Raw genomic sequence first — 26,575 nt, 5'->3', positions numbered from 1 at the left:
TGTGAATGACCAGAGGCATTCATCCCATTAGGATTAGCAGCATTATATATTAACCATGCTATGCATGTGGTAAATGCAAGAAAGACTCTGTCCATAATGGAATCCTTTTCTCACCCAGAGTGATGCCCTAATATAAAGAAGTTAACTGGCTTTAAGAGTTGGCTAACTAGCTGGTGGTATTCTAGAAGCATGTGCCTTGGAAGTAGATAATCCACAGCCTAAGTTCCACCACTGAAAATGGCCTGCACCTTTCATTCCACGTGCTGCATACTACACTTGCTGCTTCCATAATGCCTTATTTAGGCAAACTCCACTGTCTGGTTATTCCAACATAAAAAAAATTAAAATTCCATTTTAGACCTCATCAAGATTGCTGTGCTCAGTGCAATAAGTCCTAACAATTGACAAATCTTGAAGCTGTCCTGCAACTTGAACATGTCTGAATCTGTATAACAAAGACTAGGTTTCAGTGTAAAACTGGCACTCTTACTGGGTTTCTCGCCTATTACACATTCAAACTTTCTGGAAACTGCAGGGATTTATCCATCAGATACCCAACTATCTATAGACAGATTCCCTACAGCCCATAAACAGAGAAGAACATCAATTTACCCTAAAGGCAAACTATCAGTTCATGGCCTGCTCTAGGTCACTTTCTCTTGAGTACCTACAAAAACTTCTAAGCGTGCTGACTGAACTACCAGAAAATAAAAATGGCTTATTGGTCAGTAATTTGTTATCCATCAGTTTAGCTGGAACACCTTCACCATAAAGGTTGGATATACCCAAAGATTCCTAGACTTGATGAATGCTATATCCCCTGGTAACCATCTCACTAGTGTTCAAAATCTTCTTGACCCCTTTCTTAATAACATAGCACCTGTCTACAGTACTGCTGTAGAACTGTATGGTTTAATATGATCACAAGATGGTAATCTTCTCCTGTAAATCATCTTGATGTACCATAAAGAATGTCTAAATTCAAATGCATTAAAAAGACACCTCTATTAAAGCTATGTGATGAGATGTCAAAAGTTAAACTTTAAGATTATGTACCCCCAAATAGTGGTCCCAGTCTTTGCAAAATATACTGGAGAAAGTAGAAATTAAACTGTTTTGGTGAAATTCCAATATTAATAAGTTCAGTAATAAAAGAAAAAAGCCAAGTAAGGCCAATATTAAATTAAAATCTACACACAATTAGTTTGTATCACAAAAATCAACAAAAATCTGAAAGTTGTCATAAAGATTATGGCAGAACATAAAATTAGCTTTCCAAGCCATTGATCACAAATCCTGTGTGCATCAGGGGTTTAAATAATCTGCAATGCCCTCAATTTATAATGGTCCTACCTACTCCGGCCCTAAAGATATACCTTCAGATAAATTTTGTGCAAATTTCATACCAGAAAGTCATAAAATTTTGTAGTCCCTTCCTCCCATCAAGATTATTATATAATCTGTCTTAACGGCACCAACAGCAAGTCTCCAAAACATCCATTACAAACCCGCTTCTGGAATTGTTCAGCTTATAGAGAACCAAAAGGTATGTTCATGAGAGTTTGAAAATTGCTTCTGTTATGCCACTTCATAAAAAGGTCCTCACCTCAGATCCCAGAACTTGTAGGCACATTTGCCTTACCCAGCCTAATGTACAAAGTCATGAAACGTATTGCATCTGATTTTGTAAGCTCTGTTGTATATAAAATGTTATTGCTGTAGACCTGCAAAAGTAGTTTGAGCAATCCCGTCAACTTTAGTAAATGTCTTTAAGAAAGTCACTGAAGCTGTAGATAGTAGCCATGTAATTTGTACACACTCCAGGATCTGGTCAAGGCACTGCTCCTTCTGGAATTGGAAATGAGCTTAAAGGCCTAAATGTGGACCCTTTCTGTTGTAAGACTAATAGCAAAGTGGCTGATGGTGATAGAATCAGTGTAATTAAAGTGTCAGTTGCAACCCCAGAAAAGTGACTTAGTGACTGGCCTTCCCCAGAAAACAGTACTGGAACCCTTTCTGTTTGGTATCTGCTTCCCAGATCTCCAAACTACTAACCCGACATATGACTGATAAAATTTATGTACGACTGCTAGTTTGGTGCTATCATTTGCTAGGCATCCAATGCCACGTTACTGAAACAAGGGCGAAGCCATACACACAGCTAACAGCATTACTGATAGCTGTGGAACTTCCTTTAAAAAGTGGTTTCAGAGATGCATGCGTAACAGTCGGACTGTAGTCTGTTAGGATGACTTTTGTATGAGGTCTGATCTTTTTACTTTTGACGTTTTTTCCACAGAATCTGCTGCCATTCCCACTTGTTTACTGTCTGTGTTAAAGGTTGTCACAGTATCACTATGTTCAATTATCTCATACAGCATTCAGATGTTTCCTTGGTTTTGATTTTTAGGAATTAGTGTGATGGAGTTCCAGACAAGCCTGATATCAAGATTCTGAAATGTGGATCACTGACTTGGGGATTCTAAACATTTTATCAGGTCTTCCAGTACAGAATTGTGCTTTTCTGTGGAAAAAAAAAAGTCTAAACTCTATAGTGAGTCAATTTACTCTGAAATACCTTGCTGCATGTTTGGATTACTCTTTAGAACCTGAAGGGCAAGTGACCTATGCTGTTACAAAAGTGAAAAAAAAATACTAGGCATATGGCAAAAATGGGTAAAAACCTCAGTTTTTGCTTTGGTTCGAATTTTCAATTCATACAGTGGAGAAGCTAGTTGAGGACTGAACTAATGTCTGCTTCCATGTTCCTTTGGGAAAGGTTTGTGTGCATCCTGTTGTAGGAGTGGCACCTGTGGTTTAGACTGCAGGCATGTGCTCCACTCCATCCAGGATATAAGACAGAGTGGGGTTACGAGCCTATTGGATATCTTTGTTCTTCATCCCTGTATTAGCAGGTGTGTAGGAAGTGTGCATCAGCACAGCAGATGAGTGTAGCAAGGATTTCAGCATGATTCCAACCAGCAAAAAGTTTAGGAGCAAAACATAAAATCTGCCAGAAGGATGACTTCTTGCTATCCCTGACCTTTGCCAACAGCCTCCGTTGTCTTAAACCGTAGGTAACTGGGAAATGTCAGTAGGGAATGGGGCGAGAGTTATCATTGAGATCAGATGGCTCGAGAAGAGAACTAAAAATAAACAAATTAAAGGAAATCAAACTTTACAGTGCCTGTTGCATCAGGATTTCTCTCTCAAATCCTGTAGTAAGCTTTAATGCTGTTTCCTTAACTTCAGGAACATTTTAAATAGTTAAGACCTTTAATCTGGTGATGATCTTGCAGAACAGCTACATTTTTACCACCTCTTTTCCACTTGTGCCTGCACTGGAAAAGTGCCGTCTCATTCATGCATCCAGGGCAAACCAGGGCAACATAATACAAATCTTGTTAGATTTATTGTGGATGACTGTCGTGGCAATTTTATAAGGATAGTGCATCAAAGTAATATGTTCTGATATCATCTAATTTATATGGATGTAATTGTTTGTGTTCTTGTACAAAGGTGATTTATTAAAACCTTAAATTCAGTATCTGGGCTAAATGTTCATTATTTTTACAATTCGATGATTATAATGTTAAACAAGACAATTTGAGGGGATGTTAAGTGGCTGGACAAAAGTATGTTTCCTAATAGCTCCTTACAGTAAATCTGTTTGGGCTAATACAATTGATATTCACACCTAATAGAATCCCCAAGCTATTGGTAGAAGGTAACATACAACACTGGATACTGACTACACCACCAGTAAATTTTTTGATTTTGGCATACATAGACTCACTGTGATCATCATCCCATTTATGTAATTTGGAAGCAAAACAATTTCAATTTGCAGCTTGACAAAAATCTAAGAAAACCTTTGACATGTATATATATTTTTTAACTCTACTGCAACAGCACAACTAGAAACCTGTAAACACTTTAGATGAGGCAGTTAACTACTTTAATCAAACATCCTTGGCATCCTGGACATTAGCAAACTTTCACAAAAAGTCAGAACCTCACTGGCATCCTGGCTAACCATAGAAACTGAGGAAACGATAACTAAATATAATGCCTGGAAAACAAAGTGTTGGTGGGGAAAGGATCTTCACCATAATTCCAGAATTATAGAAACCTTTGAAGCAAAGTAAAGAGCATGAAAAGAGAAAAGCTCACATATTACAAACCTCCAAAACAATTCTGGCACACCATTGATACTTTAAAACATGGCAAAATATCATCCTAACCCCTGCCACATCCACATCAATCAAACTTCAATATAGCTAGCAAAAAAAAAAGCTGCAACCTCACTATCACGCCAACATAGTGTTGATATCATTTCACATATACACAGATTAATTATATTAGTTACCACCTTAATCCCTGACAGCATTCCACCAGGATATCTTCTCATAGCTGCCTTTAAACAGGTGTATGCAAAAATTTGTACCAGAAATAGGGAAACAGCCCTACATAATGTGCATGCATAAAGATGGAACAAAACTACAGTCTTTATCACCTTCAGACTCCTAGCTATCCTCTCACCCATCTCAAAAAAATGTATAGGTAAATCCTAGATCATTTGCTAAAAAATGAAAAATGATATAGTTACCATCTCAGCATGCTCTTCATTCTGGTCACACCACTAATATTATTGCCCTACTGTCCTTTCTAAATTAAATAACTAAACAAATGAAAACACCCAACTTTTGTTTTTTTTTGTTTTTTTAAACCTTTCAAAAGCATTTGACACATTTTCTTACAACCTATTTATAAAAAGTCACTAATCAGGACATAAACGGAATGACTCAATAATGTTTTGGTTTTAAGAGCTACCACTGTGATAAATCTCAGCCAGTAAAATGGTGGCCATAGGAGTTCCACAAGGGTCTTTCCTCTACCCCCTTCTATTTATACATTCATCATTGCAGAGCAAAATAGAACAAACAACTTTTGGTTGGTATGCAGATAACTCAACCAGCTACTTACGTTTAATGTCCTCTCGGATGTATGGTTTCCCAGGAACACCTACCATAACCCTGTCTCCTCACTTGTCTTCATCATCTCCCTTGTTCCTTAATGTCATCTATCTCTTTTCTGTCTTTCTCCTAAATTCTTCCTTTGTATTCCCACTTTCCAACCTACCTCTAAATACTGTTCTCTTTTACTCTAAAATGTCCAGCTGTTACTCCCACCCAAGTCCAAAGAAATCTCAATTCATACCTCCCAAGTATACCTCATGATTAGGGACTTTCCTCATTTTTTGAGTCCTAAAATATCCATGTCTCGCATATAGCACATTTAGTATCAGGAGATTTTAACAGATTCATGATAAATAATAGTGAGTCATATTAATTAATCAAGAAACTTGTTATAAGTAAGAGGTAACACATTTTAGCCATCTTGTGAGTGTCCTAGATGAAGTTGATAGTAACTGTTTAGCCAGGTATTCCATGCTTTGCCCATTTGTTCCACATTTTGAGTGGTAGTTGTCCTCATTTTGAAGATGGAAGATTCACAGCTATGACACAGTATCCTTTCAAAAATGAACAATGACTAATTGCAACTAATTCTGAATCTTAAAAAGAAAAAGTTTACAATCTTTTCCTGAAATGCACATGTTCATCGTGTTTCACTGTTGGTCATCACTGTAGGGTTTTTCCTGCCGGCAGGCAGCCCTCGGTCGGCCAGAATCCCAAAGTCTGGGTCCGGCGTCGGCTGTGCAGTCACCCTCCCTGACGTCGGTGCACCAGGGGTACAAAGCTCCCAGCCGAATCCATGTTCTCCAGTCTTTCTTGCTGTGCAGTGGTAGCAGTTCGCAAGTGCCGGTCGGCTGACTCCTGTTATTTTTGGTGCTTCATTCCGAAGACTTTCTTCTTCTCAAAGCTGAGTACCCCGTTGGGGAAACTTTTTTTCTTGCTCCAGTCCGATGTCAGAAAAAGTTAATAATTGTATTTCATGTGGGAAGCAAATACCTCATAAGGATTTTCACTCTTACTGTATTCCTTGTCTAGGCCCTGACCACAGCGTAGCTAGTTGTCGGTTTTGTGCTAGATTTAATCAACGTACTATTAAACTGAGATACAATTTTGCTTTTCATTACTTTGGGAGGCGATTTAATTACATGTCATTGGACACGCTTCCGATTACTGGAGTTCATAAAAGGCACAAGGATAAGGACAGGCCCCCCGAGATCCAAATCGGACAGTTTACAAGCAGAGCCAGCTGCAGGTTCAGCCATCATCAGTGAGGCAATTTTGCAGCCCCTGTCGTCAGCCATTACAGAACCGCTTGCTGAAATGGACTCCCACGAGGAGCCAACTAGGCCTTTGAGTACTCCAGGTGCAGGACCTTCGGATAATGCTCCCTCGGATGGGTCCGGAGCCACTGTGCAGGTACCGGCTTCCGAGGGGGTTTTCAGGCCTACGCAGCTTCAGATAAAGGCAAAGACAAAGGCAAAGACTCCTTCTAAAACAAAGACTCAAGCCCAGGCCTCCTCTGATCCGGGGCCTAAATCTCAAAAACAAATACTTAAAATGGCAGAGGACTTACTAACTATGATTAGGGGTTCACATCCCCCTCCAGACAAAAGGCCAAGACAAGAATTGGATTATGAATCCTCTGAACAGGCATCTATCTCTTCAGTGTCTTCCTCTGAACAGGATTATACTTTCCCTCCTTATGAGGATTATGATGCTGAGGAATCCATTCCTTCAGCTTCTCCCCCTGAGGATTTTTCTTTTGGGGAAACTTTGCATGACATGAGGGAACATTTTCACTGGGAAGGACAGGAGTACTCTGAATCTAAGAGAAGGCTTAGGGATTTCCTTCTTCCCCAACACAGACCCCTGGCTTATTCCTCCTATTTTGGATATTGTGGATGTTGTCTTTTCTGAGGCTAATTTAACTCCTGACTCCTTTCCTCCAGCCCCTGCTAAGCCTGATAGATATTAGAGTCCCTGACTCCCACAAGTTTCTCTCTAAAAATCCTACTGCTGATCCAGAAACCATTTCTCAGGGTCCTAAGGGTGTTAAGGCCGCCACTGTTAAGAACCCTATTCTGTCAGATAAGGATTCTAGAACTTTGGAGAGATGGGGCAAAAAAGTGTACACTCCTGCTACTTTATCCATTAGGGCTTTAAATTGTCAATTTCATATGCTAAAATTTCAGCAATTTCTTCTGTCGGTTATGAAACAAAAGCAAGGTACCATTTCTACATGTGCAGACAATAAGGAATTACACGATTTGATGCATGCCACTGACCAGGTGGGGAAACGTACCTTACACTGTGGTTTTGATGCTTTGGAGGCCTCTTGCAGGGCGGCTGCCACTGGCATGGTCATTAGAAGGCATGCTTGGTTAAAGGAACAAAATTTGCCTGATCAAGTGAAAGCAAAGTTACTGGATGCTCCTGTTCAGCATAATGTTTTGTTTGGGTCTAAGGCTGAAGAGGTGATAAAGAAAATGGAGAATAAGGTAAAATCCATGCAAACGGTTAAGGATTTCTTACAAGTTTAGCCTCCAAGATTTAGCAGAAATTGGCCAACTAAATATTGGTCCTTTCCCAGCTTGGACAGGCCTCTGAGAGGAAGATATAGGCGCCCCAGAGGGAGGGTCCAAGCTCAGACCTCTTATAGACCTAGACACTGGAGTGCTTCCACCCCCAGGGGTGGAGAGGATAGACCTCAATCTTATAGGAAACAGGCCCAATGACTCCCCCTGCATGGCTCCAGGAACCTCTCTCCTGGAAGCCCCTCTAGGAGGAAAACTCTCTTTTTCACCGAAATTGGACTTGCATCACCCAAGACAAGTGGGTTCTGGATGTAGTTTCAAGAGGTTACAAATTCCACTTTCATACCTTGCCAAGACCAAACGGATGGCCAGACCTACCAAAAAAACAATGGGCAGAGGCATTAAACCAGGTGGGATCCCTCTTGGCTATGAGGGCCATAGAACTGGTTCCAAAATCAGAGATGGGGCAAGGATTTTATTCAAGACTCTTTCTAGTTCCCAGAAAACAAAATACTCGGAGACCCATCCTGGATCTGCCAGTCTTAAATACTTTCCTGGAGATACCCAAGTTCAAGATGCTTACTCTGCAGCAGCTCCTGCCAGTGTTGAGCAAAAATGCATGGATGGTGACATTGGATTTAAAGGAGGCTTTACCTACACATTCCTATCAGACAGGAGTTCAGAAGATACCTCCGGTTCAAGGCAGGCTCGAAACATTACCAATTCTCTGCACTGCCCTTTGGCTTGTCTACTGAGCCCAGGGTCTTCACCAAGTGCCTGGCACCAGTAGTAGCTTACTGCAGACTCAAGGGAATTCAAATTTACCCTTATCTGGGTGACTGCCTTATTCAAGCAGACAGCAAGGATGTCTTACTCCAGCACCTGGAATTTGTTCAAAATCTACTCAAGTACCCTGGGATTCACTGTGAACGTAAAAAAGTCAAATTTGACACCCACACAACAGTAACTTTCCTGGGTGCTCATTTAAACAGAACAACCCAGATGGCATTCCTGATATCCGAAAAACAACTACAGCTAGCTTCAACTTTCAAAACCCTGGCGTTAATGTCTCCGCTAACTGCAAAGAAATTCCTGCAGGGTTTGGGTTACATGGCCTCCTGCATCCTTCTCATACCATATGCAAGACTGCATATGAGGAAGATACAATGGTACCTAAAAAGCGTATGGTCCCAGCATTGTCTGTCTAGACACAGAGATTGCTGCCTTGCCTGCAAAAGGAATTCCATTGGTGGGCCATGGCATGTCTTCAAAACAAAGGGAAAGTCTTCAGTCCACCTCCTGCCTACCAAGTGATAACCACGGACACCTCGGATTACACATGGGGAGCCCACTTGTAGGGGAGACACCTGCAAGGTTTTTGGACAGAGGATCAGAAGCATCTACATATCAATTTAAAAGAGATGTTAGCTGTGCAGAATGCCCTCTTGGCTTTCAGGGATCTTCTACAGCCAGGGCAGGTACTGATACGGACAGACAGCACCACAGTTGTGTGGTACATAAGCAAGGGGGCTCACACTCCTACCCCCTTTGCAGACTAGCCAGGACTCTATGGAACACAGCACTAGCTTGCAAAGTGGACCTACAAGCTCAGTTCCTGCCAGGGAAATAAAATATTCTGGCAGATAAGCCTGTGCCGGAACCTGTCAGACCCACACGAGTGGATGCTAGATGCCCAAATATTCAAGATGATTACAGAAGCCTGGGGCTGCCCGGACATAGATCTATTTGCATCGCCCCATAACTACCAGTTACAGACTTTTTGCACAAGGACATATCACAAACTAGCATGGAAAGCGGATGCTCTCTCATTCAGTTGGAGGAACCTCTCGGGGGTATGCCTTTCCTCCTCTACCTCTTCTTCCACGGGTGTTATTGAAGATAAAACAGGACAAACCCAAGATAATTTTACTTGCCCTAAATTGGCCTCAACAATTTTGGTATTCAACACTGATGAATCTAACCCAGGAGCCTCCTTGGATTCTACCTCGGATTCCAAATCTTTTGTCCCAACACCAGGGCCAGGTACTGCACTCTCGTATCAAAACTCTCAGCCTGGCATATTCAGGGTCTATGATTAATCCTACCCTTTCCAAACAGGTCATGGATGTTATCTTAGAAGCCAGATGGCATAGCACTAGAAAAACCTTATGAAGGTAAATGGAAGAGGTTTTTCACCTGGATGCATGCTCAGGGCTCAGATCCTCTCATTCCAAATATTCCATTGATTTTACATTACCTAACAGACATGTTACATAAGGGTTTATCCTTTTCCTCCATAAAAATACATGCCTCAGCTATGTCTGCACATTACAATACAGATCCTCCAATTTTTTCACATCCACTTCTGAAACAATATCTCAGAGGAGCAAAGAATTTAAGACTCCCTAGGACACCACCAATACCTGCCTGGGACCTCAACTATGTTCTGGAAAAACTTACTCTGCCTCCTTTTGAGCCTGCTGCCACATCTGATATAAAGTATTTATCATGGAAGACCGCTATCCTACTGGCTTTGACTTCAGCCAGGAGAGTCTCGGAGTTACAAGCGCTCATGGCTGTGGAACCTTACATTATTTTTCATCAAGACAGGGTTTCTTTAAGGACTAACCCTACTTTCATGCATAAAGTGGTTTCTAAAGTGGCTTTAAACCAAACTATTCACCTGCCAACTATTTTCCCCAATCCACAAAATAAGGGGGAGAGGATCTTGCATTCTTTGGATATGCACAGGCAGCTTCGTTTTTACCTGGACAGAACCAAGGATTTCAGGAGAACAGAACTGTTTGTTTCTCATGCAGCAAATTCGCAAGGCTATTTAAAAACAGACCATTTCTAAATGGATTGCTCATGGAATCAGATTTTGTTACTCTCATCATGGAAAGCAAATCCCAGGAAAAATTAGGGCTCACTCCACCAGAGCTGCTGCTACTTCAGCTGCTTTTCTCAGGGGAGTACCTACCAAAGATATTTTGGAAGCTGCAACTTGGAGTTCAGTGCATACTTTCTCTCTGCAACAGTGAAACGCGATGAACATAGTACAGTTGTGTACACTTACCATAAATGTACATGTTTGAGTGTCTTCACTGTTGCAGTCTGGGTTACCCACCCCCCTTGTCCCCTCTTATTCTTTCATTGGTGTGGTTCCCTGCTTCACCCTTCTGAGGTGTATTTGCTACAGGGTATGGGGTTTGTCGTTCCTTACTTTTTAGCCTTTACTTTTGGGCACCTGACATCTGGGGCAAGAAAAACTCGAGAACATGGCGTCGGCTGGGAGCTTTGTACCCCTGGTGCACTGAGGTCAGGGAGGGTGACTGCACAGCCGACGCTGGACCCAGACTTTGTGATTCTGGCCGACCGAGGGCTGCCTGCCGGCAGGAAGAACCCTACAGTGATGACTGCAACAGTGAAGACACTCTAACATCTACATTTATGGTAAGTGTACACAACTGTACCATCACAAAAGCACTTGTAACATAGTACCTATAAACTGCACCTTAACTGAACATTTAAGCCATACCAAAATGTTTGGGGCAATTTTAGGCAGACTAAGATTTGGGAAGTATATTAATTGCATATTTGGTAAAACAAATCAGAAATTAGAAAGGTAGTACAAAAAATATTTCTAACACCACAATCTGTTGCATTTCCAACTGAAGTACTTGGGTAAGCCATTCTAAATAACATCAGTAGAATGCAAGTACACAAACCTGAAATATGTTGCAATAAAATTGCTAATTTTGCTGCCAGTCTACCTAATAAAACACATCACTGTACAACCCCCACAAGATCTAGTGCATGTCGTGGATTTCTGACAACTCAAACTGCTTACAACAGTGAGTAGCCCAAGCAAATATCCAGCAGTCAGCAGATTTACCAGCACATTGTATGCCTCCTAGAGAACACCAGTGACAAGAGCACAACTTAATCACCACCTCTAAATCCAGTAACCATTATGGAGACTCTTCACACTCAATACATTTAGCAATGCTACGAAACTGAACGCACTTGATCCTTAAAATTTTATACAGAAATTAAAATAAATACTACTTGGATATGCCCATGTCTTAAATCAGCACCTAAAATTAGCCGCCTAACTTAATCTCCTCTAAGCTGTACCTTTGGATAAATCTGACAACACTCACTCCTCATTCAACATTTTCAGCCTCTCTCCTCTTTTCCCTTAATAGTTTCCGTCTCTCTCCTGTATTCCTCATAAATTCTTCCTTTGTATTCCAATTCTTTAGCCTGTGTAAATACTGTTTGCCGCCTCTCTCCTCTTTTCCCTTAATAGTTCCCGTCTCTCTTCTGTATTCCTCAAATTCTTCCTTTGTATTCCAGTTCTTTAGCCTGTGTAGATACTGTTCGCCTTATCCCTTGGTCTTCTATGCCTCTTATCCTATCCCTTCTCCATTTACTTCCATGTAAATGAAATGGATTGTAAACATGCTGATAAAGATATTGTTTGAGGTATTATCCTTTCTGTGCTATGTTTGGATTTTCAGTGCAACTGCAGTACTGTATTATTGTTACTGTAGAGCATCCCCCCCCCCCCCCAAGGGACTTAACTGAAGAGTGGCCTATTCGCACCATCATGGTTAACCAAGGGAAGTAAATAAAAATATTTGGATTTGTTGGCTTTCTTTGCCCTCTTAAATAACCAATTACTGGGCGTGGGTATCACAGGTTTTACCCATGGGTGGTGTAATTTGACCACAAGAGCAAAACCTGAGTGAGCAAATAAAGCCAACTGCGGGTAAGTCCCATGATACCCATATACAGGAATGGATTTTTGCTGGTATAGAATAACGTTATTTAAGAAAGACGTTGCTTACCTTTCTTAAATGTAATTGTGTAATGGCACTTCAGTGTTGTCCTGCCATCTCTCCTGTTTGCTGATGTACTGTGCATGCTTTGTACATATGTCCCTATGCTGGCATATTACATCAGCACAGTGCAGTGGGGCACTAGAAAAGAGAGCATTCCTGCAGTGGTTTGCCTCTGTCTCCCTGTGACGAGGTTTCTTTCTGTTTTAATGTTTAGCATTACGGGAATTGTCAGTGGTTTAGCACAAAATTTAACATTTTTCAACAGGGCCAAATATTTGAAAAATGAAGGATTTTCTGCTTAGATCTGCACAATTGAAAGTTAAGATTAATGGCAGTGTGATCAATCACTTGTATTACTATTTAACTGTACCTTCAGCTGTTCAGAGTTCTGTGGAAAGTCATAATTTAAATTTTTCTTTCATATTTTTCTCTGCCCCTTACAAAATATTTGAAGAGGGCTTTAATGTATCCAAGTAGAAAGTCTGCCTATGCAGCCAGGCTTCCTTCTATTGGGTTATGCTTGATTTACAGTGAGCACACTGGGTGTCCAGTTATTGTGCTTGCTCTTGAATACTAGCCACCATGCATTTTTTTACACACACGTGTGTGTAATTTTTTTGTTTGTTTTGCATAAATGCCTCCCCCATGGCAGCATACGGAACACCTTATTCTCCTCTCTGGCTCCAAATATCTGTGAGTAGGTGCACCAGGAGCCACCTGATGGTCATTTGTCAAGGAAGCAAAAATATATTTTGCAAAACAATGCATAGCCTTTAAGGGCTTGTTGCATGCTCTTAATGTATACAGTTATCTTTGTACTTTGATTGCACATAACCTTAAAACAGAAGGCCAAGAAATGCCAAGGACCTAAATGGTTAAGTTTAGTAGCATAACAGCATAGCAAAAAATTACTGTAGAGACATGATTGCCAAATGATAAGGAGTTAGTTGTAGGAGTGTGTCATCTGTATCCTATGAGAAAATATGAATACGTTTTATTTACCAAAATTTAGTATACTTCATGTTGGTAAACAAGCCATCTACATGACACATCCCTCTGAGACTGTTGTAAGGGATCTAGGCACTTCTAATGATTGGTTGACAGTTATGTCTCCATATTAGTTCAGAAAGCCTTCTATCTGCTTCATCTAATTTCCAAAGGCATTTTAACTTGATCAGAAGAAGTCTTAATTTCCCTTTACACCTCTTAATTGAATATGATGCACCTTTTGGCATCTAATCAAATTGCTCAACTTGAGACTTCATTGATTCATAACTGAAAAGCTGAGGGTCTTCAAAACATCGTCATTATCAGGACAGACTGTCAGCCCTCTCTTTGTACTCAGTCCCGTACCGATTCTCCTGTGGAGATCTGTGGCTAGAGTAGTCCTGAAAGAACTAACTTTCTTGACCACCTATTCCTTTGTAAAACAAATAGTACCCAAAATAACCCATTTGAAGGAGTTAAACCTTTATCAAAAAAGCACAGTGTGATTTATACATATCCCAGGGTATCCCTTGTCTCAGGGGAGGGGGAGGTCCCTCTACATGTTAAGCAGAGTAGCACTCTGTCACCTCCAAGTTAAAGGTAGATAATTGGAATGGCTGCTTCAAATTCTCCCGTGGTCTTTTGTCTCCTCCTCAGTGAGACTGGAGGGGAATTTTTAAATATGTTTTTTTGGCTAGTCTTGTAATGGTCTGCAGACTAATTGCCTAGTACTTTCCTGTGGATCCAGTGCCATATTGAAATTGATTGTAATTATATTAGGTCTATTTACAGACTGGGAGCACTAGTATTATCTAGACAATGCCTGGTAGATTTGTTAAATATCTGGATATGAGGGACTCGTGTAGACAGTGACCTAACTTTTGGTCAGCATGTGTATGTTGTAAGCAAGTACTTCTATATGTTGCACAGTTTATAAACAAAAGATATTTGCTAGATCTAGGAATGTCATTGCTCCCCTTTACTAAGCCTTTATTAGGCCAGTCATTGAATATAATACCCTTTATGGCATGTATCTGTCCTCAGACACATGCAACAGCTTGGAACACCCACAGAGATACATTGCTAAAAGGATACAAGGCTTAAACAACATGCCCTACGTGGACCAGCTACAGACTGCCAAGATGTGACTGGCATACAAGGTATCCTCCAACCCATTACTAATGGAGTTACTGTACATTTGGCAAGTCAAATGACATCAGAACGACTCTGTGGATCTAAACTCTTCTGCAATGTCAACAGGATGGTTTAGAAGGATGGGTACAGCTCGCAGAGGATATTTCTGCTGTAGAACACACTCCCCATCCATATAAAACAAAGTTCATCACTGTCCATATTGGACCACAACCTAGCTCTATGGATGCAAAACAGAAAATTTACCCAAGGACTGCTCCCTGTACTGCTAATGGACAGAGGCAGCTCCTAAATGCTTTATCCCATGCATGAGTCCCCTCCAGTTATCTGTGGTATGATCCCACTTATTCTTATTAGGGGTAATATATACTTATTGACCATGGGATAAGTAAGGCCAGTCTATACAAAATGGAATAGGTTATTTTGAGCACCAAAAGGGAAATTGGCTATGCTTAAAACTACAGCTAGTGCAGGTAGCCTTAGTCATGGGCGCCGGAACCATAGCGCAAGGGGGGAGGGGAGCCCCCCACATTTTTTTGCAGACTCTGTCCCAGTTCGATTTCTTTTCCACGCCTCCCAACTCCCACAATGACGGTTTGTGAGCAGTAAGGATTATTCCGAAACTGCTGCGATGACGTCAGCGTGTATGTCCGGTTTGCGAGCGGGAATGCATTATTCAGAAACTGTTTGTAAACCGGATCAGCAAGAATTATTCAGAAGCTGTCGGTGCATATGTCCAGCTGGTGTTTGTGAGCAGGAGCAGAATTATTCAGAGTGGAGCTAAATTTACAATTATAAAACATATGTCCCCTAGGTCTGTGCTGGTCCAGTTCATTATCTTCAACCTCAAGAACTTTGTACCCCAGGTTCAGGTCTGTGCAACACTGAAAACTTTTCCAGGCTCTTACTCCTCCCATAGTCCTTTTTCTTTGGATTCTGTTTGCCACTTTCAAAAGCTAAAACTCTGGAAAAATGACCCCAGACTGCTCTTTCAGAAATCTGCATTTTTCCTGAAAAACGTGTTTGTTCTGGGTGTAATATTACATCTCACAGCCTTCTAAACTCAAAACCTCTCTTTTCTCATGTATTTTATTGAATTTAAGAGGCTTTAGTTTCTTTGCTGTGATTTCCTCCCTTTGCCATTTTCCTTACCCTTTTGCTACTGTTTTTTCTATTATCTTTAAGCTAGGCTTGTTCATATTATTGGAATCCAGATTTGGTGCACTATACATATGTTTAGAAGCCACACATTTATCTGTATTATGTGAGGTTTGGGTGAGTGAGTGGGTTTTTTTTTAATCGAACTTTGAGACTACAAGCCAAGTTTATTCTCAAATGGTTACTGGCTGGACAAGACACTAAGGTGATCAGGGACAACATTGTTTGTAAAAGCATAGTGTCTCCAGCCTTTGAATTGGAGTTGCCTAGACTTTACTTCCCCCAGGCCTCCTTCATTTACGTCTGTTTATTCTGTCTCATCCCTTCATATTGTGGACATTAACAACTAACGTTTAACTAGAGTGCACCAGATAACAAAGGGCCTTATCCTTTCTCCCTCTACTTCTAGGGCAGATAGGGTTTCTATTCTATTCCATTTTTAGACCCATGTTTGATGCTGATGAGTTAGGATTCTGGTGGACTTCAGCATATACTGCTGAAGGCATAGGCAGATCCATCAGTATTTGACCATTACCAGTATGAGCAGCCCACAAAGGTTTATACCTTTGGTGTTGGCCATACCTCTGGTTTCAGGTGTTCTGGCACTGGTACTTTTGTGCCTACAAGCCTCTTTGGCTTCATTCCCTGAGGTCAGTAGCTCAAGGGCAATGTCTGTGATGTATTCTTCAGTAGTGTACCAGACTTTGGTGTATGGGACCTTCTGTGCTGAGAGCTTTGGCATCATTGTACCTCTGTGGTTTAGACCAGTTTCCTGTTGTCTGTCAGAACCAGGCTGTCTACTTTGAAACTTTCAATGACGGGCAGGTTTCAGCCATTGAAGCGATTTACCAAAGTTGTGCCCATCAGTACAGGGACATTCCCAGCCATTGGCTACTCCTTCAGTTTGCACACACAATTCACTTCCATCTGATTTTGCAACTTGCCATCACTGGAATATTTTAGTGGAAGAGTTCATAAGGCCTGTTGACATAAATTTGGTTGTTTATCCTTCTCACTCTTAGACTTTTCTTCACTCAGTAACCTGAGGAAGGGCAGATGCAAGGGGATGCTTCATGACCCCTCTCTAAAGTCCCCCACTGTGGATGCCCTTTACCTTCAAATAACCCAAATTCAGGAAAATTCTAGAATTAATGCATAATAAGGAAGGCTGGTTCTTTCACCCCCCCTCCCCCCCCCTATCTCCATAGCAGATTCTGCGGGAAGCTATCTGCTGTTCTACTTCACCTTCTTGAGTGGTATTCCTGGCAAACAAGATAATCTTGGTCATACAAGGGGTTTAAAAGGAACCTGTGTGGGGACCTTGATTATTACAAAATCTAACTGCAATCTTCAGCCATCTATGGTCTGGGAAACACTAGCAAAATCACTTGTCATAGACTGTCATTACTGTGGGAGCCCTTAAGATGGAACTAACTCCTCAGAATTCAAATCACCCTCCTCCCCCAAAAAATAAAGAATCCACGAGTATAAATTACTATGAGAAATATGTCTGTGTGTCTTCCACATTTACTTTAAGGGTGCGTATTTTCTTGCCCCATAAGAGAACAGTTTTACAAGACAATGAAACCGTTCCCTGGGGAGAAAGAGATTAAAGTACAGCTAATGTGCCAGGTGGCAGCAAGGGCACAAATTTCTAACCTTGCCATTATGCATGGCACATAGCATTGCTAATGGATTGGCTAGGACAGTAGGTGCCATTGTCATGTGAAGTACCCCACCATGCCTGGTTGCAAATGAATTTTAATTAAAATTTCAGGGTTTCCTCCTGGCATACCCCTATTTAATACCTGCAGGCTTTCTGATGTGCAGGTGGGGAAAAGCTACAGGCGAGAGAGAGAGACTTGTACCACTGTGGGGGTGTGTTTCCAGACAATACAAAATATTGAGGGCCCAAAAATTTCCTAGGTAAATGTGCTTAAACATGTCTCAAGCAACAGCAGTTTGGCAGCTTTCTTCATGGTTTTGGATCTTTCCGAAATAGAAGCTCAACCAGAGGTAGAAATAATCATCAAAACAATGGGGCTCAATAGTTCCCATCCACTGGGCAATCTCAACAGACCCCCCCCCAAAAGCTTTTCTCCAACTCTCCAGCTCTGTTGGCAGCTTGGGGTCACCTGTTCTCCATCTCAATGCAAGGATGGCCATCATACAGGACAGATGGATGATGACCATTTCATCTAAAGGTACAAGGTCCCATTCCACCCCCTCCCAACAAAGCTACACTCCCTTTCACTGCCCATCATCACATTCCATCAATGATGAAGAGCAAAAAAAGAAAGAGGTAAGGAATTTCCTCCAAAGAGAGCAAGTCAGCAGGTTCCACCAGATCAAAGAAGGTCTAGATGTTTGAAATTATTTTTGGTTGTGAGAAGCGAGAGAAAAAAAAGAAGCATCTTGCAACCATTCTAGAGCTGTGTGGTTAAAATGAGTTCACCCTCAGAAATTTATTTTAGATCTAGTTGTTGAGGATTCTCCTTTGCCTGGCATAGGGAGATTATCTCCTTAAACTTTCAAGATACTTTTTGTACATCAGAATATTCAAGGATTATATGAAGTTTTTACACTTCCAGTTTTGAGTCGATCATTTCCAGATTTGGGCTGTGCGGTTAGAACTCGCCACAGCCCCTAGGGTGTCAACTAAATGCATGGCAATGATGAGGGCTCACCAAAAACTGCAAGGGACAAACTTACCTCTTTATTTGGACAACTGCCTTCTAGCCGCAATAGTGGTAGAAGCCCAGTGGAAGCATATGATTCTCTTCACCCGACATTCCAGTCTTTAAGCATGACTGTGAACACTGTGGAGTCGCAGGTCCTCACTGTACCTGACATTCATAGGCTGCAGTTTAGGTGGACAGAATTGCAGAAACACTTTGCCTCACAACAGATTTTTTCACATTCAAAGAAGAAAGAATCTTGTTCTTCACCAGTCTTCAGTATTGGTTGAGCTGTGCCTCAAAGCATTAGGCCTGATGCCAGCCACCATGGTTTTAATTCACAGCAAAGGTTTCACATAAAAATTCTTCAGTGAATCCTCATAGTAAAGTGGTGCTAGGTATCCCTTTCTCTCGGCTCTTATGTCAGTTTTTGCAAGGAGCATCTGCATTCATGGATGTTTACATCCAACCTATCTCAGGCTGGCACCTCTTCCACCTCTGTATTTTTAGACAAACACCATGGACTTTTTGGCACTGAAGTGGAGTGGGGATGTCAGAGAAAAACAGTCTAAGAAGCGTGATCACAACAACAGGCCTACCTGCATATAAATCTGCTAGACATGAAATTGTACTAATTATCCTTCAAGAAGTTTAAATTTGTCTCATAGGGTGCTTTAGCCATTTACTGAGGCAGTATGGCCATGGTCTGTTACATAAATAAGCAGAATGGACCTGTGTTTATCCAATTCCAAGAGAAGCTGTATGACTATGGCAATGGTCTTTGTCAAAGTGCTTCTTGATCCCAACTGGCTATTTGAGTCAAGCTAATTCTGTGCTGTCTCTGTTACTGTTTTCTGATGGCTCACTAGTGATTCCATAAGCTTGTCTATAATACAGAGAAGATTCTGTCGCAGGGAGAAGCCTTGCTGTGATCTCTCTGCATCAACCAACTCTGGGTACTGTGACGGCTTCTCTCATTTTGCTCAAGTACACCCTCCCAAGGGCACTCTAGTCTGAGATTGGGCCATGGTGCCCCATTATGCTTTTCCTCCCTTCAAATCATTGCCATATTCATCCATAAGGCAAGGACCAAGTGCTTGTTCATTCTTATAAGCTCCCTTTTGATCCTGTAAAGTCTGTTTCTTGAACTTGTGGTGCCCCATCTTCTAATGGAGGCCTCATCTAGACCTCAGTTTGCATAGAATAACCACTTAATGCGTCCAGTTCCATTGATATTCCAGGATGCTGTTTTGCCTGCTAGGGTCATATGAATCCTTAGCTATGCCTACAGACCCAAGAAAAAGAACTCCTATAAAGTCGAGCGAGTTTGTTTATGGGCCGCCACCAAGGGACTTAAAACCCTTTCATCTCCTTATACTGCTGTTCTGGATACTGCATCTCAAATATTTGAAAATAGACTAAGCTTTTCCTCCATCTTTCATACATATCAAATTTCCACTAAAGATCTTCATAATACCTTGTTTTAATTAAGGGCGTGTGCAATGTTTTTGTTGGAGGCAGCTTTATCAGACCTCCATTAAAGAATCTTACTTGTGCACTAATCATTTATGTCCAAGATGGTAGAGGTAAACCCAAATCAAGTTTTAATTTGCCAGTCTCTTTCCCCACTATTATCGCTGCTTAGATGTTCACTGGCTATTGAGATTTTACTTAAACAGAACAAAGGCTTCCAGAAAGGGCAAAACATTATTAATTTCTTTTGCACACAAGTTTATATTGAAAGTATGTAAACTAACTCTTGCCAGGTAGTTTTCCAAACACATTAAGATTTGTTGCAAAAGGATAGAAAATTCCAAACACCCCCACAAGTTTATTAGGACTTTGGCTATCTCCAAAGATTTATTTGCAAGTGGGTCAAAGATTGTTAGCTATGTAGTAAGATGGCCTTCTCTGCAGTCTTTATCAAAACGCTACATTGGGTGGGGTGTCCAGAGAAGGGTCTTAAGTGGGATCCTGTCTTACTACTTGAATCATTCAAATTTGTGTCAGTCAAGTGCAGCTTGTTAAAAAAAAAAATAAAAAAAATAAAAAAAAATAAACACACACACTTTTATTTCCTCCCTTGGCAAGAATAGAGCATATCACCTAAGCTGCTGAGCTCTGTACTCAGAAATCCAAAAAGGGAAGGCAGACTAAGCATTATGGGAGGAGGGAAGAATTTCCAGTGCTGAGCTGACTTTACCTGCTGTACATGTTGTAGAGGATGAAGAGAACAAACTAGACATTTTGTTCTGTTATTGTAAGTACATAAGTTTTGTAAACAGGAGTGGATACCAGAGAGCATTCAATATTATGCTGCTACATAAAAAATTATTATTGTGCCTTTAAGGTCTAGGATGTGGTTGCAGTGCTCTCACAACCAGCACACTAACCTAAATATTTTCTTTGTTAATGAGTTGCTTTACAAAATACAGGTATATTAAAGTAGTACTTCATTACCAGCATGCTACAAAAAATACTTCCTTTTGAGGAAACTTCTAGGTGTCTGTTTTACATATTTTTTTATTTATTTTTTATTTTTGTTAACCGGGAGAGTCCACCGGACACGTCCCTTTTCACTGGAGGCCTGGGGAGAAAAGCTCCACAAGTAATTGACTAACAATGCACATTAGATTTAAACAATATGCAAACAGAAAAAAAAAAAGAAAAATGATAATGTTGGTAACTGAAAATGTCATATTCAAGGAGATGCATATTTAAATGTTTTATATATTTACAGTTGAATAAAGAAGTCACATATGGAATATTTACTTAAGAAAATCAAAAGGAAGGAAGGCTATCTGAGTATTGTGCAGATGGGGACTGTCCTGGAGTAGAACAGGAACACAGTCAAGTAGCATTGAAATTAGTTTTTGTGACTTTTTAAACTGTGTTAAGGAAGAAATAGAGGATGTGTGTCCAGGTAGTGAGTTCCATATGTTGGACAAGTAGCTGGCGTAGTGATTCCCCTGCTATGTATTGGCTTTTGTTATTTTTAGAATTAATTTATTGCTAGATCAGAGAGACCTGTTGCTAGAGTAGGGCTGAAGTAGGTTTTGCAATGAAGGGGTTTTCTTTGGGAGATGGAGAGTTTTATGAGCTAACGTAAGTTGGTTGAAATGTAAGAGGAGTTAAAATTCTAGCCATTTGAGCTGCTTTAAAGCTATGCAGTGGTGTGTTTTATATGAGGAATCTGAATCAAATCTAACAGTTTTGTTGTAACATGATTCTAGCTTGGATAGATCAGTCTTTCTGAAATTAGTAAGAATAGGGAAGGCATAGATAAGTGTGGAGATGTGTGCTATGGTTGTCTTTGTGTACTTAGTAAGATAGTGTCCGTTTCTATAGAGGGTTACTAGTTTATGTGCTTTCTTAATGGTACGGGCAATGTGTATATCGAATCTCAAGTTGTTGTCAATCTTGACTCCAAGAAGTTTAGTGTGAGTTGGGAGAGAATAGTTTTGTTAGTGGACAAGATATTAAAGGTGGGGTCTGTGGAGGTAGAGCGAGTAGGTTTGAAGAGTAATAGATTTGTTTTGCTAGCATTTATTACAAGTTGAATATTGGCAAGACGTGTCAACTGAGAGGAAGGATAGTTTAGTGTTTGGAGTTCGTGTAATGAAGATATGGCACACAGTCAAATCATCTGCACAGAGAATGACCAATGCATGAGGAGTAACAGTGTATAGGTTGTTAGTATAAAGCAAGAATATTAGTGGACCTAGGTGGAGCCTTGAAGTACTCCAAGTGGCTAGCAGAAGAGAGTTCTTGCTGCCACAGTAATGCTTGCTGATGGCCTGTTAACTAGCTTTGGAACCAGTTTAAGGAGGACTCACTAAGACCCAGGTTGGAAAGTGTTTTGATCAGTTTACCATGTCTGACCATGTCAAAAGCCTTTGACAAGCTCAGAAAGGTAGCTGATACAAAATTGCCACTATTTCTGTAGTTAACTATATTGGTGAAGGACAGAGCGGTGGTGGTACTATGAAAGAGATGAAAGCCATGCTGAGTGGATGACAGGAGACTGTGAGCATGCAAGTAGTCCATGATTTGGGTATGTATGCATCTCTCAAAGTTTTTGGCTATGGGTGATAGGATAGCTTTTGGCCAATAGTTAGTGAGGTCTGTAGAATTGCCTCCTTTATGGAGAAGGGATTATGTGATATTTTTCAAATCTTGGGGACAAGGGCTTCAGATACGGATCTATTAATTAGAATGGCTATTGGATAGGCTACAGCATCTGTGGCTGTTTTTTTTTAGAAATTCAGAAGGTAATTTGTCAGATGCTAGTGTCATAGGCCTAAACTTTCTGAGGTATTTTTTTTTTATTCCATCAGTTGATAATGGCTGGAAATGAAATGAGTTTCTTCTAGGCTTCTGTGCAGGAGAGGTTATTTATCCTACTTTATTGATTAGGTAGTGCTAGAACGGTTTCAGTAAAGAATTTGTTAAATTGTGTGGATATACTCTGATGTGTTTTCTAAGGTAAGGGAGAGGGTACTATATTTGCCTGATTGTATTTTAATTGCTGCCCAGAACTTTTGAGGGTTATTTGGGTAATTTCCTTGAAAATTGTAGTAGTTCATCTTATCCAGTTTTACTAGTTTTTTAGCTTTGTTCCTCAGCTCCTGATATGTTTGGTTGCTTGGGACCTGACATTGTGCCATAGTTCCCAGGCTTGTCTTTGGCTTTAAGGAAGAATCTTGTATCTTTGCTTAACCAAGGTGCAGTGTTAGCTTTGATTCTGATAGTTGTGGGAGGGGCATGAATGCTTAGGATGTTTAGGAAGGTGGAGTTAAAGAAGTTGACAGCCTCTTCTAAGTAAAGATGCTTTAATGGTGTCCAGTTGCAATATTTTAGGTCAAAGGTGAAGTTGTCAGGGTTAAAGTTTTGTTTATTTCTTATTAGTTGGTAGACACTTCCTTTGTTGTGATGGACATGCTATATAAGTAGATAGTTTGGCAGATGGTCACTTAAGCCATCAGTAAGCCAACCTGCATGAACTGGGTGAATTGTTAGTATCCAGTCAAGGATTGATTCCCTGTTAAGTACTTTATCTATTCTGGTAGGAGTTTGGTTAGTTTGTGTAAAACCTTGAAGGTTAATATGACTTGTTGTGTGTGTGTGTCGCAAGTAAGCCAATCAATATTAAAATCTACCAAGATAATGGTTTCTTGTTGGAGTGGTATGCAGGACCAGTCAAGGAGGTTCTCAAGGGTGGTTGTATTTCCTGGTGGCATATAACATCCTATACTATTTATAACCTTTCTGGAGTTTAGTTTGTTGTGCAACAATTACTTCTGTTTTGTCAAGATTAGGAAGTTTGATATTTGATGGCTCTACAGTAAGGTGACTTTTGAATAATATGGCTATACCACCACCATTTTTGTTTATTCTATCCTTCCTTAGGATGTTATATCCAGGTGGTATGATTTCATTATCTTTGTGTGGCTTAAGCCAAGTCTCAGTTCTAACTACTATATCTGGGGTATATAGTGAGAGACCATCATACAGGTCATGAATTTTATTGGAGATGCTTCTAATATTTAGGTTTAGTAAAAGTAGAGCATTAGTTTTTCTAGAGAGCTGAATAAAGCTGTTATGGTAGGATGCTGGGAGGTTTAAAAAAGATGATGGTCCAGAGTTTGGATGGATGTCAAAACAAGTTAGCTTGGTTGCTAAGTAGATAATTAGTTTTACAAATTTTGTTATGTACATATATTGGGAGAGTTTGGGTGTGTGCTGGTAAGGTAGCACTCTAAATGGAGCATAACTGATGAGAGAAGAATTGAAAATAGAGAGATGAAAGTGGTGTAGTAGTTCTGATAGATGAAAGTGGTGGAGTAGTTCTGGAAGATTGGGGAGCAGTAGTATGATAGGGAGGAGTGACTGATAGGTAGGTGTGTGAGGTAAGAAGAGTAAGTGATGATAAAAGAAGAGAGGACGCTATGTGTAGTATGAGTAGGTTGTACTTGGTGTCTACGGGCTATGCCATTTGAGTCCTAGTTGAGTGTACTTGAAGTGTAAATCCTTGGGGAGGGAATAGGAGAGGAAATTGGCTAGAAAAAGTTAGTGGAGATGGATGCTTAATAAAAGGGCAGGGCTTAGGTAGAATATGGTGAGTCAGCTGATGTGGGTCAGTGTGGATTATTGGGTGAGGGAGACTGGGTGTGGCTAATTGTAGATAATAGGCATAGTGGGGGTGGGTGAGAACTGGGGGTAGGGGGCCGGTGTGAGACCAAGCCTAGCAAGGATGAACGAAGCTGGGCAGAGCCGAGGACCAAAGATTCAACTAAAAATGTATACCAAAGGTAGGAATCACTAGCAACCCTTAGTGTTTTGCTACTATGTATCCTTTTGTGCCTTAAGTTTGTACGTAGTAAAGGTGGAGTGAACAAAACATACAAGCACTAAAAGGCTTGCACTTTGGAGTGCCCCAGGGTCAGAGACGTAATACACCTTATTTGAGGTCTGTGCATTAAGTAGAATGCTTGGTAGGGGTAGCCAAATTAGTATATTGCAGAATTTGGTTGGGGAAGAATTGTTAGTTTATAGCAGTTATGGGGGAAGGGGACAGGAGTGCTAGGCAGACTGTTTTGTATCGGTATCCCCACACACTATGCACACACCTCAACAGACCAGCTAGTTAAGCTAGAAAGAGGAGATGTACAGAGGTGAGTAAAGGATTGCAGTTTAAACACAGAGTAAGAGAACAAATCTCAGGGGTACAGTCTAGATTGCAGGGTAGACCGGACAGTTGCCACATAGCAGAGTTCACTTGCTAAGCTTGAAGTTATAAAGGGTTTCCAGGTTGAATAGAAAAATGCCAGAATGAGGGGGTTGAACTGCTGGCATGCACACTGTGCGAGGGTACCAATACCTGTGTGGACCAGGGCTTGCTTAGTGGAATATGTGTGTGGAGTTAGATTCCCTTTTGTCAGTTTATAGGGTGGCAGGGATGGTTTTACATCTAGAAGGAAATGTGACTTTAAAGTGTACAGCTGTCCCCCTCCCCCATTGATCTCTGTGCCTTATTTCCATGGTAAAAACTTCATTGTGAACATTAAAAGCACAAATGCATTTAAATGTTTTGTTGTAAAGTCATTCTTATATGTTTGCATATCCTTTCTAGTACTTACTGCAGAAATGGACTAAGATGTATTGTACATCTGCATGGTGTAGCTAACATGATTTTTTTTTTTAATAGGGGGCTTTTCATCTCTATCCATGACAGAGGTCACATTTCCACATTGCTAAAGTCCTGGCCTGATGATGACATCAGGGTAAGTTTACACTTCTTTCATGTTATTTTAGAAAGATGATTGTCAGTAAAAACATCAGGGTTAATGGCATGCATCAGTTTTGAATTGTTAATGTTTATATTAATTTGATCTGCTTCAAAATGGAAGGGATAGAGCAGCCAATTTGATATCAGCCCAGTACAGAAATTCACTTTGTACATAAAACTGTGCAAGTTTGTCCTGTCTTTTCACTTGTCTTCCTGTTGATACTCATCAGAAACTATTGATGTACATCGTGTTTCACTGTTGCAGTCATTACTCTTGGGTTATCCTGCTGGCAGGCTACCCTCAGTCGGCCATAATTCCAAAGTCTAGGTCCAGCGTCGGTTGCTGTCGCCTCTTACCTGACGTCAGTGTGCCAGGGGTATAAAAGATGCAGCCATCACCATTTTCTTCAGTCTTTCTTGCCGTGCGGTGCCCGAAGCAAAAGCAGTTCACAAGTGCCATTCGGCTGACTCCTGAGATTTTCAAATCCGAATTTCAGATCCGAAGTCTTCATTAAAGCTTGCTCCAGACAGATGTCAGAAAAAGTTAAGTGTATTTCTTGTGGGAAGCAAATACCTCATAAGGATTTTCACTCTTACTGTATTCCTTGCCTAGGCCCTGATCACAACGTTGTTAGCTGTCAGTTTTGTGCTAGATTTAACCAACACACTATTAAGCGTCGGTTCGATTTTGCATTTCATTACTTTGGCCGAAGATTTAATTATATAATGCCGTTGGAACAGCCAACGACCGGAGTTTACAAAAAACGCAAGGACAAGGCAAAGGATAGGCATCCGAGGTCCAAAACCGACTACGAGACCTCCGCTAGGCCATTCGCCGGTTCACCAGTTCTCAGTGAGGCGCTTTCGCAGCCCCTGGCGCCCACTACCTCAGAGCCACAGGCTGGTTCCGACTCCCACGTGGAGCCGACTGGACCTCTGGATACTCAAGGTATTG

The 26,575-nt window shown here is 40.8% G+C and overlaps 1 protein-coding gene across 4 annotated transcripts in view; it reads left to right on the top strand.

Annotated features, from left to right (window-relative positions):
• The window catches only part of ME1 (malic enzyme 1), a 1,705,192-nt gene that overhangs the window by 931,930 nt on the left and 746,687 nt on the right, over positions 1-26,575 (top strand). For all 4 annotated transcript variants that reach the window (XM_044065993.1, XM_044065985.1, XM_044065999.1 and 1 more), the window contains one exon: positions 25,540-25,615. In XM_044065993.1, the coding sequence (XP_043921928.1) occupies positions 25,540-25,615 (76 nt within the window). The remainder of the gene's footprint in view (positions 1-25,539; positions 25,616-26,575) is intronic.

Source organism: Protopterus annectens, chromosome 1.part0 (assembly GCF_019279795.1).
Source record: "Protopterus annectens isolate FY-2018-M chromosome 1.part0, PAN1.0, whole genome shotgun sequence".
In the NCBI taxonomy this organism is placed as follows: Eukaryota; Metazoa; Chordata; order Ceratodontiformes; family Protopteridae; genus Protopterus; species Protopterus annectens.
The sequence above is the reverse complement of the archived record's forward strand: the minus strand, read 5'-3'. Positions and strand labels throughout refer to the sequence as shown.